Raw genomic sequence first — 14,294 nt, 5'->3', positions numbered from 1 at the left:
GTGGCGCTCTATAATACTTTGTAATGTTCTTATTACTCACACAGTAACTCTGACTATATGAATGTTACAGTCACTTCCTGTAGTGTATTACAGTCTGTCTGTCTGCACTCTATAATGATCATATGATCCACACGCTCATTCTGACAGACTGTAATACACTACAGGAAGCGTAGGGGGCGCTCTATAACGCTCTATAATGTTCATATGATCCACACGCTCATTATGACAGACTGTAATACACTACAGGAAGCGTAGGGGGCGCTCTATAATGCTCTATAATGATCATATGATCCACACGCTCATTATGACAGACTGTAATACACTACAGGAAGCGTAGGGGGCGCTCTATAATGCTCTATAATGATCATATGATCCACACGCTCATTATGACAGACTGTAATACACTACAGGAAGCGTAGGGGGCGCTCTATAATGCTCTATAATGATCATATGATCCACACGCTCATTATGACAGACTGTAATACACTACAGGAAGCGTAGGGGGCGCTCTATAATGCTCTATAATGTTCATATGATCCACACGCTCATTCTGACAGACTGTAATACACTACAGGAAGCGTAGGGGGCGCTCTATAATGCTCATATAATCCACACGCTCATTCTGACAGACTGTATTACACTACAGGAAGCGTAGGGGGCGCTTTATAATGCTCATATGATCCACACGCTCATTCTGACAGACTGTATTACACTACAGGAAGCGTAGGGGGCGCTCTATAATGCTCTATAATGTTCATATGATCCACACGCTCATTCTGACAGACTGTATTACACTACAGGAAGCGTAGGGGGCGCTCTATAATGCTCTATAATGATCATATGATCCACACGCTCATTCTGACAGACTGTAATACACTACAGGAAGCGTAGGGGGCGCTCTATAATGCTCTATAATGATCATATGATCCACACGCTCATTCTGACAGACTGTATTACACTACAGGAAGCGTAGGGGGCGCTCTATAATGCTCTATAATGTTCATATGATCCACACGCTCATTCTGACAGACTGTATTACACTACAGGAAGCGTAGGGGGCGCTCTATAATGCTCTATAATGATCATATGATCCACACGCTCATTCTGACAGACTGTATTACACTACAGGAAGCGTAGGGGGCGCTCTATAATGCTCTATAATGTTCATATGATCCACACGCTCATTCTGACAGACTGTATTACACTACAGGAAGCGTAGGGGGCGCTCTATAATGCTCTATAATGTTCATATGATCCACACGCTCATTCTGACAGACTGTATTACACTACAGGAAGCGTAGGAGGCGCTCTATAATGCTCTATAATGTTCATATGATCCACACGCTCATTCTGACAGACTGTAATACACTACAGGAAGCGTAGGGGGCGCTCTATAATGCTCTATAATGATCATATGATCCACACGCTCATTCTGACAGACTGTATTACACTACAGGAAGCGTAGGGGGCGCTCTATAATGCTCTATAATGCTAGAAAACATATTCATAGCCTCCAAACTGTTTGCTGTAGTAAACAGATACAAAACTGTTTTGGTTGAAAAACAAACAAACAAAAACAAACTCTTTTCAGTCCTAGTCCAGTTGGCTCTTCTCCTAGTGAGACATTAAATAATACAATCCTCCTCTGGGCTCCACAACATGCCGTGACCCTGCTCTCTCATATCAAACCCGCCGATGTTCTCCTCAGCCGGCTCGGCTCTGGTCTGAAAACCTCCATGCTCGCCACATGTCCACACTTCTTAAACACCCAACAGCCAAGTACACACAGCTGCTGGAGGGCAGGGTCATATTCACTACAAAGAGAACACTAGTTTTCTCCTCGCTCAAGGGAGAACGGCACTGACAAAGGAAAATGAGAGAAGAAAGGAGCTGCTCTGTAAAGTTAGCAAGTATCTAGCTCACCCCCAGAACACCCGCTGGCGTATTCACACCAGCATCCTCACGGCAAGTCTAATAATACACAGATTCTGATATCCAGATGTGTGTTCTTATACAAATACAATCCACACGACCATACGGGCCGGAGAGTCAACGGTAAGGTATATATATATATATATAAATAAAACACACACACACACACACACACACACACACACACACTTTAGTATACTTTAGTATCATATTTATATTTATGTTTAATGTATTTAACATATTTAACGTATTTATCACATTTATCATATTCAACGTTTTTAATGTATTATATTTAATATATTTAACGTATTTATCATATTTATTATATTTATCGTATTGTCCTGCACGTCACATTTTCTGCAGTCTGTCCTGTCCTGTATTGCTGACTTGACTCCTTAAAGGACCCCGTCACACTGTTTCTACTTCAACACACATATCTGGAAACTAAGCGGTTAAAAACATCTGTTCTGAACTCATCATTTTTGTGATGTCATAAAAACTTATTACATGATCTATAGGTACATCAGCCTACTCCGGCTACAGCCGTTTAGCCCCGCCCACTCAGGCTGAAGTTATAAGGAGTGTTTCAGCTTGGACTGCTTGTCGAATGAGGTGCAAGAGGGTCAGTCCCACAGCGCACCTACTGCAATATGACTATATACATACAGCTGAGTGTGCACCCCTCATCAAATGACAGGTAGACAGACAGACAGACAGACAGACAGACAGACAAACACAAATATAGACCAACAAAGATAGACAGACACACACACACAGAGACACAAATATAGACCGATATAAATATAGACAGAAAGACAGGCAAATCTAGACAGACAAACACAGAGACAGACAGACAGACACACACAGAGACAGACAGAAAGACAGACACACACACACACACAGACAAAAAGACAGACACACACACACACACACACAGACACAAATATAGACAGATATAAATATAGACCGACAAAGATAGACAGACACAGACAGACAGACAGAGACAGACAGACAGACAGACAGATGTTTAAGACATTTTCAGGATACATGATATTCATCACTACTGTTCAGATACGCTCTCAGACTGAGTACAGTGATTTATAATGAACATATTTAATAACCTAAACATTAAACATGAAGCTTCTTTTTATTTAAAAAATGATGAGCTGTTTAATATGTTTATCATTTCTTGCATATTTAATAGCAGTAAACATCTGGATCATCAGGGAAAGACAGTATTCAGCATCCCCTCCGTCAGCTCTCAGACAGCAGACACAGCAGATACACCCGCACAACCAGCCAGAGCAGCGCGTCTGTAAATAAGGGACTAGACCCCGCTGTGTGAACTGGATCCGGGGGGTAATGGAGGTGTTCCTCACGCCGTAACTACTGGTGCTACTGGTGTGTAACAGCTGCCTCTAGCTAGAACGTACAGCTGGGGAAAGGAGGCGGAATCAATAACCAATCTGTTCAGGTTTTATTCTGTGACAACACTCTTAATTAAGAGGCGCGGTGGGCCCGGGCGAGAGTGTGTGGGCATGTGTGTGTCTGAGAGGAACTCTGCGGGGAACTCGAGAGAACCCGAGGCTGAGAAATGAGACGTTCACGCATGCCTGAGTTCTGCAGGATCAATGGCCTCGTCTGGAGGCGTCTGGAACGCGAAAAGAGTTCCACCTGCGTGAGCGAGTTCCCGCCGCCCCTCCGATCAATCATTTAAATAATCAATACGCACGGCTCTGTGTGCGTGTGTGTGTGTGTCTGTGTGTGTGTGGTGGATAGACAATGAGTCTGAGTCACAAAACAACACCCTACATACTGCAATTCAAGCATATACATACAGCTGTGTGCAAAAGTTTGTGCACCCCTTGCCAAATGACAGACACGTAGACAGATAGAAAGGTAGACGGGCAGACAGACGGGCAGACAGACGGGCAGACTACATAGACTGACAGGCACATAGATAGACCGGCTGATAGATAAATAGGTAGATACACAGATAGACCGATACAGAGACAGAAAGATAGGTGAGCAGACTAGAGAGACAGACAGACAGACAGACAGACAGAGAGTATAACAGTATTTATAGTAATGGAAAAATGTAAATCAGTTCATGTAGATCTGCTGCATCAGACCAGCTCCTCTCTCTCTCTCTCTCTCTCTCTCTCTCTCTCTCTCTCTCTCTCTCTCTCTCTCTCTCTCTCTCTCTCTCTCTCTCTCTCTCTCTCTCTCTCTCTCTCTCTCTCTCTCTCTCTCTCTCTCTCTCAGGCCAAAACAACACTCTCAGCATCATCTCAGTGTAACGAGTTCAGTGGTTCAGGTGGGAATCTGACCCACACACACACACACACACACACACACACACACACACACACACACACACACACACCTCTTGTATAAGTGATGCTGACACAAACCGACAGAATTACAAATTAAGTCTGAGAAAACCCTTCACACAGAGCAGCACTGCGCGCGCACACACACACACACACACACACACACACACACACACACACGCACACGCGCAACCCCCCCCCCCGCTCCCTCCCATTACTAGTGATGCCCCCAACACTAAGAGAGTGAAGACTAGCAGATCTCCTCCGTCACAGGTGAAGCCAGACACCGCCTCTTTTCCAGCTGTCGCTGATGCAGAATCACCAGGTAGCAACATCATCCAATACCACAGCTAACAGACGCCTGTGCTGACCAACAACACACTAGGAGTGCTGTGTGTGTGTGTGTGTGTGTGTGTGTGTGTGTGTGTGTGTGTGTGTGTGTGTGTGTGTGTATCCGGCTGCGGGTGGTGAGCAGCATGGCACAGACCAGAGATCCTCAGGTCACAGTGGCAGTGGCTTGGTCCACTGGACCACTCGCAGCCCCCAACCCTCCATCTTTCACACAGCAGTAAAAACATGGTAGCTCACAGAAAGCTCTGCTGATGGATTCTACACCCACACTGAGGCTGTATTTTACTGTCCAGAGAAGAAGACTTTCTACTAGATTTTGGAGCAGCATTGCGGTGAGAATTTGATTGCATTCCGCAATAAAAGGCATTAGCAAGGTCAGGATGTTAGATGATGATCACTACCCCACCTCATCATCCCCAACTCATCCCAAAAGTACTGGATGGAGCTCATCCACAGCTCTTCCACTGCTCCACAGCTCCTCAATGCTGGGGGGCTTTATCCCCCTCTAGCTCACGCCTGGCATTATTAGGCAGCATGGAGCCAATAGGGTCATGATGTTGATCTGCTCCAGAGAGTCCTATTCTATTGGCAGTACTTCTTCTCTACAGGGACTAGACAAGCTGGGTGTGTGCATTTGCACATCTGTGTCAGCAATGGGTGCAGCTTAAATCAGCTGAATGCATTCATTAGAAGGGGTGTCCACAAACTTTCGTCTCCCATTGTTAGTCGTAGGGAAGTGGCGGGCTCAGTTTTCTCCATCTTGAACGTACGCTGGTTTAAAAAGCTGCAGCTCTGCTTTAATATTTCATAGGTCACCAGTTTCTCTGACCCTCAGCACAGGCTGTACCACCAACCGGCCTTCATCGCTCACTCCACTGCATTAAGACAACACCACAGCAGCGCTTCACAGCCCAGAAACGTTCAAACTGCTTAAAGACATGAAAGCAGCGTTCTCCGGGGAGGAACCCAGCGCACACTACAGGCAATCAAGGAGGAACCCACTTCAATCAGCTGCATTAACTCTCAGTAGAGTTGCCTCATCTCCTCCGAACTGATGAAGTTCTACCAAACAGAAAGTGTAAGAGACGCCCACGCTCCTCGCTCTCCTCGCTCTCCTCGCTCTCCGCTCAGCCTGGAAAACACACACTTATACAGGAGTGTGTCCCTCTGGCTAAAAGCTAAGCTAAAGCGCCAGCTATTTTTACACACTGCGCTGCACTTTCATGTCCTTGGATACCTCGGATACAGGCGTCTGTCTTCCAGCACATGCTTTATTCCAGTCATGTCAGAAGATCTCGGCCGCTGGCGCCGCCTGGGGAACATCTACAGCTGAGAAACACCGAGAACATCCAGCACTGAAGCCGGCAGACAGAGGCCCACACTTCATATGTAGTCCTTTAAAAATGGACACGGCGGATATAATGCCCCCATCCCGGAAGCCCAATTCCAAACGGGTTCTTCTGGTCCGTTTGTGGCTTAAAGAAACGTACAATTATGTTTTCCACCTGGATTTGACCCGAGTAAACGTTTAATGATTAAAGCCGATGTAAACGTCTGTAAACGTCCGCTTGGAGTTCAGATTAAAGCCGATGTAAACGTCTGTAAACGTCCGTTTGCAGTCCAGATTAAAGCCGAAGTAAACGTCTGTAAACGTCCGTTTGCAGTCCAGGTTAAAGCCGATGTAAACGTCTGTAAACGTCCGTTTGCAGTCCAGGTTAAAGCCGAAGTAAACGTCTGTAAACGTCCGTTTGGAGTTCAGATTGAAGCCGATGTAAACGTCTGTAAACGTCCGTTTGCAGTTCAGATTAAAGCAGATGTAAACGTCTGTAAACGTTCGTTTGCAGTTCAGATTGAAGCCGATGTAAACATCTGTAAACGTCTGCAAACGTCCGTTTGCAGTTCAGATTAAAGCCGATGTAAACGTCTGTAAACGTCCGTTTGCAGTTCAGATTAAAGCCGATGTAAACGTCTGTAAACGTCCGTTTGCAGTCCAGATTAAAGCCGATGTAAACGTCTGTAAACGTCCGCTTGCAGTCCAGATTAAAGCCGATGTAAACGTCTGTAAACGTCCGCTTGCAGTCCAGATTAAAGCCGATGTAAACGTCTGTAAACGTCCGTTTGCAGTTCAGATTAAAGCCGATGTAAACGTCTGTAAACGTCCGTTTGCAGTTCAGATTAAAGCCGATGTAAACGTCTGTAAACGTCCGTTTGGAGTTCAGATTAAAGCCGATGTAAACGTCTGTAAACGTCCGTTTGCAGTTCAGATTAAAGCCGAAGTAAACATCTGTAAACGTCCGTTTGCAGTCCAGATTAAAGCCGATGTAAACGTCTGTAAACGTCCGTTTGCAGTTCAGATTAAAGCTGAAGTAAACATCTGTAAACGTCCGTTTGCAGTCCAGATTAAAGCCGATGTAAACGTCTGTAAACGTCCGCTTGGAGTTCAGATTGAAGCCGATGTAAACATCTGTAAACGTCTGTAAACGTCCGTTTGCAGTTCAGATTGAAGCCGATGTAAAGGGGTGTTTTACTCTGCAGTGTTTGCATAAATATTTAAAGCTTTAATTTCATCCAGAAGTTTACAGAAAAGTTGTGGAACTTTTATTCACTCGTGTGAAAAACACAGAAACACCCAATCAGAAGGACAGAGAGCCTCTCGCTGGGCAAACAGCTGGAAAATCCTCTACCCATTTCATCTCACACAAGGAAATTTGATATCTCACACACACACACACACACACACACACACACACACACACACACACACACACACACACACACAGCAAAGGAATACCTTCTATTTCAGCCTGTGGTGCAGCACAAACGAGCAACAGGAGATAAATGTGTTTGATTCTGGAAGCTCACCATATAACACCCCACCCTCACACACTCACCAGAGACACCAGCGCCTTAAAGGGGAACTCCACCCAACTTAAAAACAGACAACCTCACCCAGGCAGAGCCTCACCCAGGCAGAACAGAAGAGTTTTGCATATCATTAAAATGGTGGAGGGATACATGCTGCAGGGTGTAGTGCGGCTACAGAAAGTAGTCCCTAAAGAAAACTGCATTAGTTGAGATTCTCTTTATCCCCCATCTTCATCATCATCATCATCATCATCATCATCATCATTCCATATAAAACTCAGAAGACTCGTGTAGCTGCACTGGTGGGTTTGGATAGAAGGTAAATTATGGGCTGTATCTGTGTTGTAGTCATGGCGACCGACGCCTGCTTCCATTCACCTCCACAGTAGAGAGATCAGAGTGGGTCAGTTTCTTACCGGACCCCCGACTCTGACTGAGCTCAGATACACCGTTACACAGAGAATTCTGAAATACTGGTGGAGCTCCCCTTCAGATCCAGTCAGTGTTCTGGTTCTTCTGTATGAGCGGGTTTAAGGCGTTCGGGTGTTTCAGAGTCTTACATCAGACCCAGCTGTGCATCATTACAGTCATTACAGATGAAGGCCCGGCGGCTCGGTCTGGACGCAGGACTCTGATGACAGATTACGCTTCATTATTCCGAGTGGGAATAACAGTAACCCCGCCCACTCCTACAGAACCACAGAAACTGCAGATCCACAACCAACACCTGAAACATCGCAGCCACGGCAACCACCTCACAGAGCAGGTCAACAAACAAACAAACACAAACAAACAAACAGGAGGGGAGGGGGAGTCTCCAGAGACACACAGAGAGAGAGAGAGAGAGAGAGAGAGAGAGAGAGAGAGAGAGAGAAGAGAATTAGTGAGTGAGAGAGAGAGAGAGAGAGAGAGAGAGAGAGAGAGAAGAGAATTAGTGAGTGAGAGAGATAAAAACATGGAGACAGAGAGACGGGCGAGAGAGAAGAAAGATGAGGAGAAAGACATGAGATAAAAGATAAATGGAGAGAGAGAAGGGAAAAATAAGAGTGAGAGAGATGGAGAGAGAGAGAGAGAGAGAGAGAGAGAGGTAGGCTTTGAATGGGGATATGTGTTAAGAAGCTCAAAAGGCAGGGAGAAAAGAGCAAGCGAGCAAAAGAGCAAGTGAGAAAGAACGAGCGAGAGAGGGAGCACAAGAGAGAGGGGGGGTCTTTTGAAGTATAAGGGGGATTAGACTGGCCCTCCAGGGTTCTAAAGCTGGGCTTCTCCTTGTAGTGGAGCGGAGCCCCGAGAGGCCGGCTGGGTGGCACTGAGAGGAGCGCCCCTCTCAGGAGCTCAGACTGGAGATCTGGAGATCTGGAGGGCTGGAGGGCTGCAGGAGATGAAGAGCGAGGTCCGAGCAGGCCCGGTCACACTGATCCCCCCCTTCAGCCTAACCTCCCCAGCACAGGACCACAGAACCCCTCCCAGGAAAGATCCAGAGGAAACAGAACCGTCACACTGCTCCAATGAGTGAGCAGACTCTCTCTCTTACTCTCTCTCTCGCCCTCACGCTCTCTTGTTTTGGATATGTAGCCACTCGCTAAGCTAACCTATGCTAAGCTAGTTCAGCTAGTCTCAGACAGCCCAAGCCAGCTGCTGAGCACCGACACAAGTGCTGACCATAAACACTCGAGTTGAGAGGCTGGTTCTGCTGGGTTTGGACCCGTAGCCAGATATCTAGGCTTACATAAGTTAGCTAGCAGGCTAATCACCACAGCACAGGCCGTGTTCTAGCTAACGGAGGCTCACACCACCTGTTTAGAGGATAAAGCCTCATGTCTGAGAGCGCAGAGTCGAGGGAGGGGTCCGAGGAGGGTTTCGGGCTCAGTCAGTAGACTGGATCCTCCCTGCTCTGGGTTTCAGTCAAACTCCGCGTCCCTAAACTGCAACATCACCAGTCAGTGAGCTCCCACAGCGCCCCCACCCTGCGGCTCTCTTAAATGCACATGGGGCTATGAGCTTATTTGCCTGTGTACTAGACAAAATGGACAAAAGTATTGGGACACCTGCTCATGCACTGCTTCGTCTGAAATCAAGAGTATTAAAGGGTTTCTCCTGCTTTGTTGGAGTAACTGTCTCTACTAGATTCTGGAGGAGGAACATTGCTGTGAGGATTTGATTGCATTCAGTGATGACCACCACCCCATCTCACCCCAACTCCAAAATTTATCCCAACCAGAAGTACTGGATGGAGCTCCTCCACCATCATTCCAGAGAACACAGTTCCTCCACTGCTCCACAGATCCTCAATGCTGGGGGGCTTTATACCCCTCTAGTCCACGCCTGGCATTATTAGACAGCATGGAGCCAATAGGGTCATGATGTTGATCTGCTCCAGAGAGTCCTATTCTATTGGCAGTACTTCTTCTCTACAGGGACTAGACAAGCTGTGTGTGCATTTGCACATCTGTGTCAGCAATGGTGCAGCTTAAAGTAGCTGAATGCATTCATTAGAAGGAGTGTCCACAAACATTTGTCCATGTAGTGTAGCAGCTTGTAAGACAGCACAGTAACAGATGAATCAGTAATACTCAGCTGTTTACGACAAACAGGTCCCTTAACCCCCTCATCTCACTCACCTGAGCTCCGCTAACCCCGCAAATTGAAGCTGACGCGGGCGGAGAATTCACTTATCCAGCTGTGGCGGAGGATCTGCGGCTGACGGGATATTTCTGCCGTGTTTATTGGAGGCAGGGAGGCGAGGCGAGGCAGGCCTGATGTGGTATTGAGCTGGCTGTAATTGCCAAGCGCTAGAAAAGAAATCTTCCTCTGAGCCTCTTTAATATTTTAAACCCCGGCAGAGCGCCGCCGCAGCGCAGACGCTCCCAACTCTGCTAATTCAGCCGTGAGAGCGCCCGCGGAGTGTTTATTCAGCCGGCCGGGGCCTACACCTGAGAACCGCCTGTCAGAAGACGTTAGGCTGACGTCCCCCCAGCGGACTGTCCATGTCAATGAGAGAACGCCCGACACGGGTACCCTTGAAGTGCAGAGGTGACGCGCGAACTCCAGCGACCCTCCAAAGGCCTGAGACCAGCCCACCACTGACCTTAGTTATTTATTTGTGTGTGTGTGTGTGTGTGTGTGTGTGTGTGTGTGTGTGTGTGTGTGTACGCACACAAGTAAGTACATATACACCAATCAGCCATAACATTAAAACCAGCTGAAGTGAAGAACACTGAGGATCTGGGTCCAGTGGCTCCTGTCTGTCGAGGCTGGATCTACATATCAGTACGTGAGTGAACGGTCAGTTCTTGAAGGTGATGAACCAGGACAAATGGACAAGCGTAAGAAACTGAGACACTTTGACAAGAACCAGACTGTGATGTTCTAGATAATGACTGGGTCAGAACATCTCCAGAACATCATCAGGCAGGTCTTGTGGGGTGTTCCCGGTATGCAGTGGTCAGTACCTACCAGAAGTGGTAGACCTCCCACTCAGGCTCACTGATGCTCATGGAGGCCCCGCCCACCTCACAACTTACAGGACTTAAAGGATCTGTGGCTGACATCTAATGGTGTTCCAGATAGACAGCAGGACTCCTTCAGAGGTCTGTAAAGGGAGCTGATTTGGTGGTACAAAGCAGCAAATTAAGCAGGTGGTCATAATGTTTTGTGTAAAGAAGTTAGGGGGGAATAAAGCCCCCCAGCATTGAGGAGCTGTGGAGCAGTGGAGGAACTGTGTTCTCTGGAGTGATGGTGGAGGAGCTCCATCCAGTACTTTTAGCATGAGTTGGGGATGATGAGGTGGGGTGGTGATCCAACATCCTGACCTCAGTAACGCTCTTGTTGCTAAATGCAATCAATCAAATCCTCACAGCAATGCTCCTCCTCCAGAATCTAGTAGAAAGTCTTCTTCTCTGAACAGTAGAGACAGTTACTCCAACAAAAGCAGGATCAGCTCTTTAATACCCTTGATTTTAGAAGAAGCAGTGAATGAGCAGGTGTCCCAATACTTTTATTTATATATATATATATATATATATATATATATATATATATATATATATATATATATATATATATATATATAAAAAACACACACACACACAGATTCTAATATATATATGCATGCATTTCAAAGCTTCTCTGCGGTACAGTGCGGGAAGTGGTCAGAGATTCAGATGTAGGCCACTGTTTGTGTAACAGAGGGGCTGAATCCATTATTAATAAAGATTTGACTGCTCTGACTGTAAGCCATAAATAACGGGACGCCGTCAGAGGAGCTGCAGCCCACAGAAAGCACAACAACGACAAACCACACCCACAGCCTGCCGTACTTCACCACGTACGCTTACAACCTGCACTCACTGCTCCTTACCCCTGAACTCCCAGTCTGACCGGTAAGTGGACGCTCCAACTCTAAGGTGCAGCTGATGGACGTTCCTCTACAGCTCAGCTCCTCCATGTACCGAACAAAAAGGGGGCGCTATGCAGGACCTGCACCCATCCAGCAGGAAAACAGCAGAACCCTCCTCCCTTTTCATGCCTTTCAACATTCAGGGGTCTCTCCCATGTTTATACATCACCCTCGCCCCTCCCCCTCCCCCATTATGTGCATGAGGACAGACGCCCCCTGCTGCTGATTGGCTGGAATACAGTTTTACACCCTCTTTGTCTCGGACATGTCCTCTTTTTGGGGACAGAGCACTGCTTCCGGTACGAATTTCTAAACTGTGTAAAATGCTCAGGATTTCTTAATTCTCCTAGACACTCCAGGAGGACCGAACAGTGTCCAATAACAGGTCAAGAAGTGAGTTTTACATCGGAACAAACTTTTGATATGAATGCAATGATTAATTTCATAATAATGAAAATAACGAATTATGTAAACTGTTTTTATTTACATATTTAGCACACAAATGGGATTAAACCCACCTACATCAGCATTACAGAGAAAAGCCTTTAATCAATTTTTAATAAAATCATTTAAAATGTATTAATAGATTCAAATGCATTCAAATTAATATTAAAACACAGATCTTTCACAACATGTATTTAATGCATCCATCAATTTATTTATTTTTTATTTTATTAGGGACAATTGTATTACCCTGTAGCTCCACACTGCAGCTTTCCTTCCCCTCAAGATTCCCAGAAATGTGGGTTTCTACTAAAGCGGCCATCGAGGAAGAGCTCGAGAGCAGGGCGTTTCTACTAAAGCGGCCATCGAGGAAGAGCTCGAGAGGAGGGCGTTTCTACTAAAGCGGCCATCGAGGAAGAGCTCGAGAGCAGGGCGTTTCTACTAAAGCGGCCATCGAGGAAGAGCTCGAGAGCAGGGCGTTTCTACTAAAGCGGCCATCGAGGAAGAGCTCGAGAGGAGGGCGTTTCTACTAAAGCGGCCATCGAGGAAGAGCTCGAGAGCAGGGCGTTTCTACTAAAGCGGCCATCGAGGAAGAGCTCGAGAGCGGGGCGTTTCTAATAAAGCGGCCAGCGAGGAAGAGCTCGAGAGTAGGGTGTTTCTAATAAAGCGGCCAGCGAGGAAGAGCTCGAGAGCAGGGCGTTTCTACTAAAGCGGCCATCGAGGAAGAGCTCGAGAGCAGGGCGTTTCTAATAAAGCGGCCATCGAGGAAGAGCTCGAGAGCAGGGCGTTTCTAATAAAGCGGCCATCGAGGAAGAGCTCGAGAGCAGGGCGTTTCTAATAAAGCGGCCATCGAGGAAGAGCTCGAGAGCAGGGCGTTTCTAATAAAGCGGCCATCGAGGAAGAGCTCGAGAGCAGGGCGTTTCTAATAAAGCGGCCATCGAGGAAGAGCTCGAGAGCAGGGCGTTTCTACTAAAGCGGCCATCGAGGAAGAGCTCGAGAGCAGGGCGTTTCTACTAAAGCGGCCATCGAGGAAGAGCTCGAGAGCAGGGCGTTTCTAATAAAGCGGCCATCGAGGAAGAGCTCGAGAGCAGGGCATTTCTAATAAAGCGGCCATCGAGGAAGAGCTCGAGAGTAGGGTGTTCCCTATTAGCGCCCCCTTGTGGTGGCCTCGTTTTCAGCCTGCTTAATGTGTGTGTGTGTGTGTGTGTGTGTTTACGTTATCATACGATATTTTAACTAAAACGCAATTTTCGTAGATACATACAAAAAGGTAGGTTATAACATAGGACTCCTCAAAATACTGTATATTAATATTATTTAATTATAATATGGCATGTGTAGTTAGAAACATGGTGTATATGGTGATTTTGGATGTTTTTAAAAGGTTTAAGTTACTTTTGCTTGATTTTTAAAACAGTAAATAATACATTTGCCTCAGGCGCCCGAATGCAACTGCTGCACCATTTAAGGTGGAACGGAGAGTTCCAATTTCACATGCAAACAAACTTAAATCCAGTTCATTCTAATTCGATTTCGAGTCAAAGCGGACTCTTTTAAACCACATCAGCCCTACCTGGAGTTGGAGCTGTTCCAGTAAACCGAATGTCTATCAGAAACCATCCTGTCGTCCGCCCACACGGAGACCCACCACACGACCGTCAGCACCAGCACCGGCACCGGTCCCTCCATCGGACTGGCTTGCTGGCTGGTGTAGGGCGCTCTCCCGCTTCTGGAACCTCCTGGGCAGCCTCGATGTTGCTCAAGGTGGAGGAACGGATCTTTACCCTACTCTTAGAAACCACCTATGTCCTCAAACGCATCCATAACCCCACTGTCTTGATCCCATCCCAAGCAATGCCAACTTCTACCCCTGCTCTTCTTGCACCGCATCCACCGACTCGGAGGTCTGTAATCCCCAAACAAGCGCCCAGAACCCCTCCACGCCAGAACCGGCCCCCGCAGGTCCCCTCACC

At 46.8% G+C, this 14,294-nt stretch overlaps 1 protein-coding gene across 1 annotated transcript in view; it reads right to left on the bottom strand.

The window, feature by feature from the left end:
- Positions 1-14,294, bottom strand: part of efna2a (ephrin-A2a) — a 96,967-nt gene extending 82,673 nt beyond the window's left edge. Inside the window, exon 1 of the mRNA XM_072691272.1 lies at positions 13,895-14,294. Within this exon, the coding sequence (XP_072547373.1) occupies positions 13,895-14,010 (116 nt within the window). The 5' untranslated portion in view covers positions 14,011-14,294. The remainder of the gene's footprint in view (positions 1-13,894) is intronic.

This window comes from Salminus brasiliensis, chromosome 11 (genome assembly GCF_030463535.1).
Source record: "Salminus brasiliensis chromosome 11, fSalBra1.hap2, whole genome shotgun sequence".
NCBI classification, from domain to species: Eukaryota; Metazoa; Chordata; class Actinopteri; order Characiformes; family Bryconidae; genus Salminus; species Salminus brasiliensis.
Note: the sequence above shows the minus strand (reverse complement) of the source record. Positions and strands in the feature narration are given on the sequence as shown.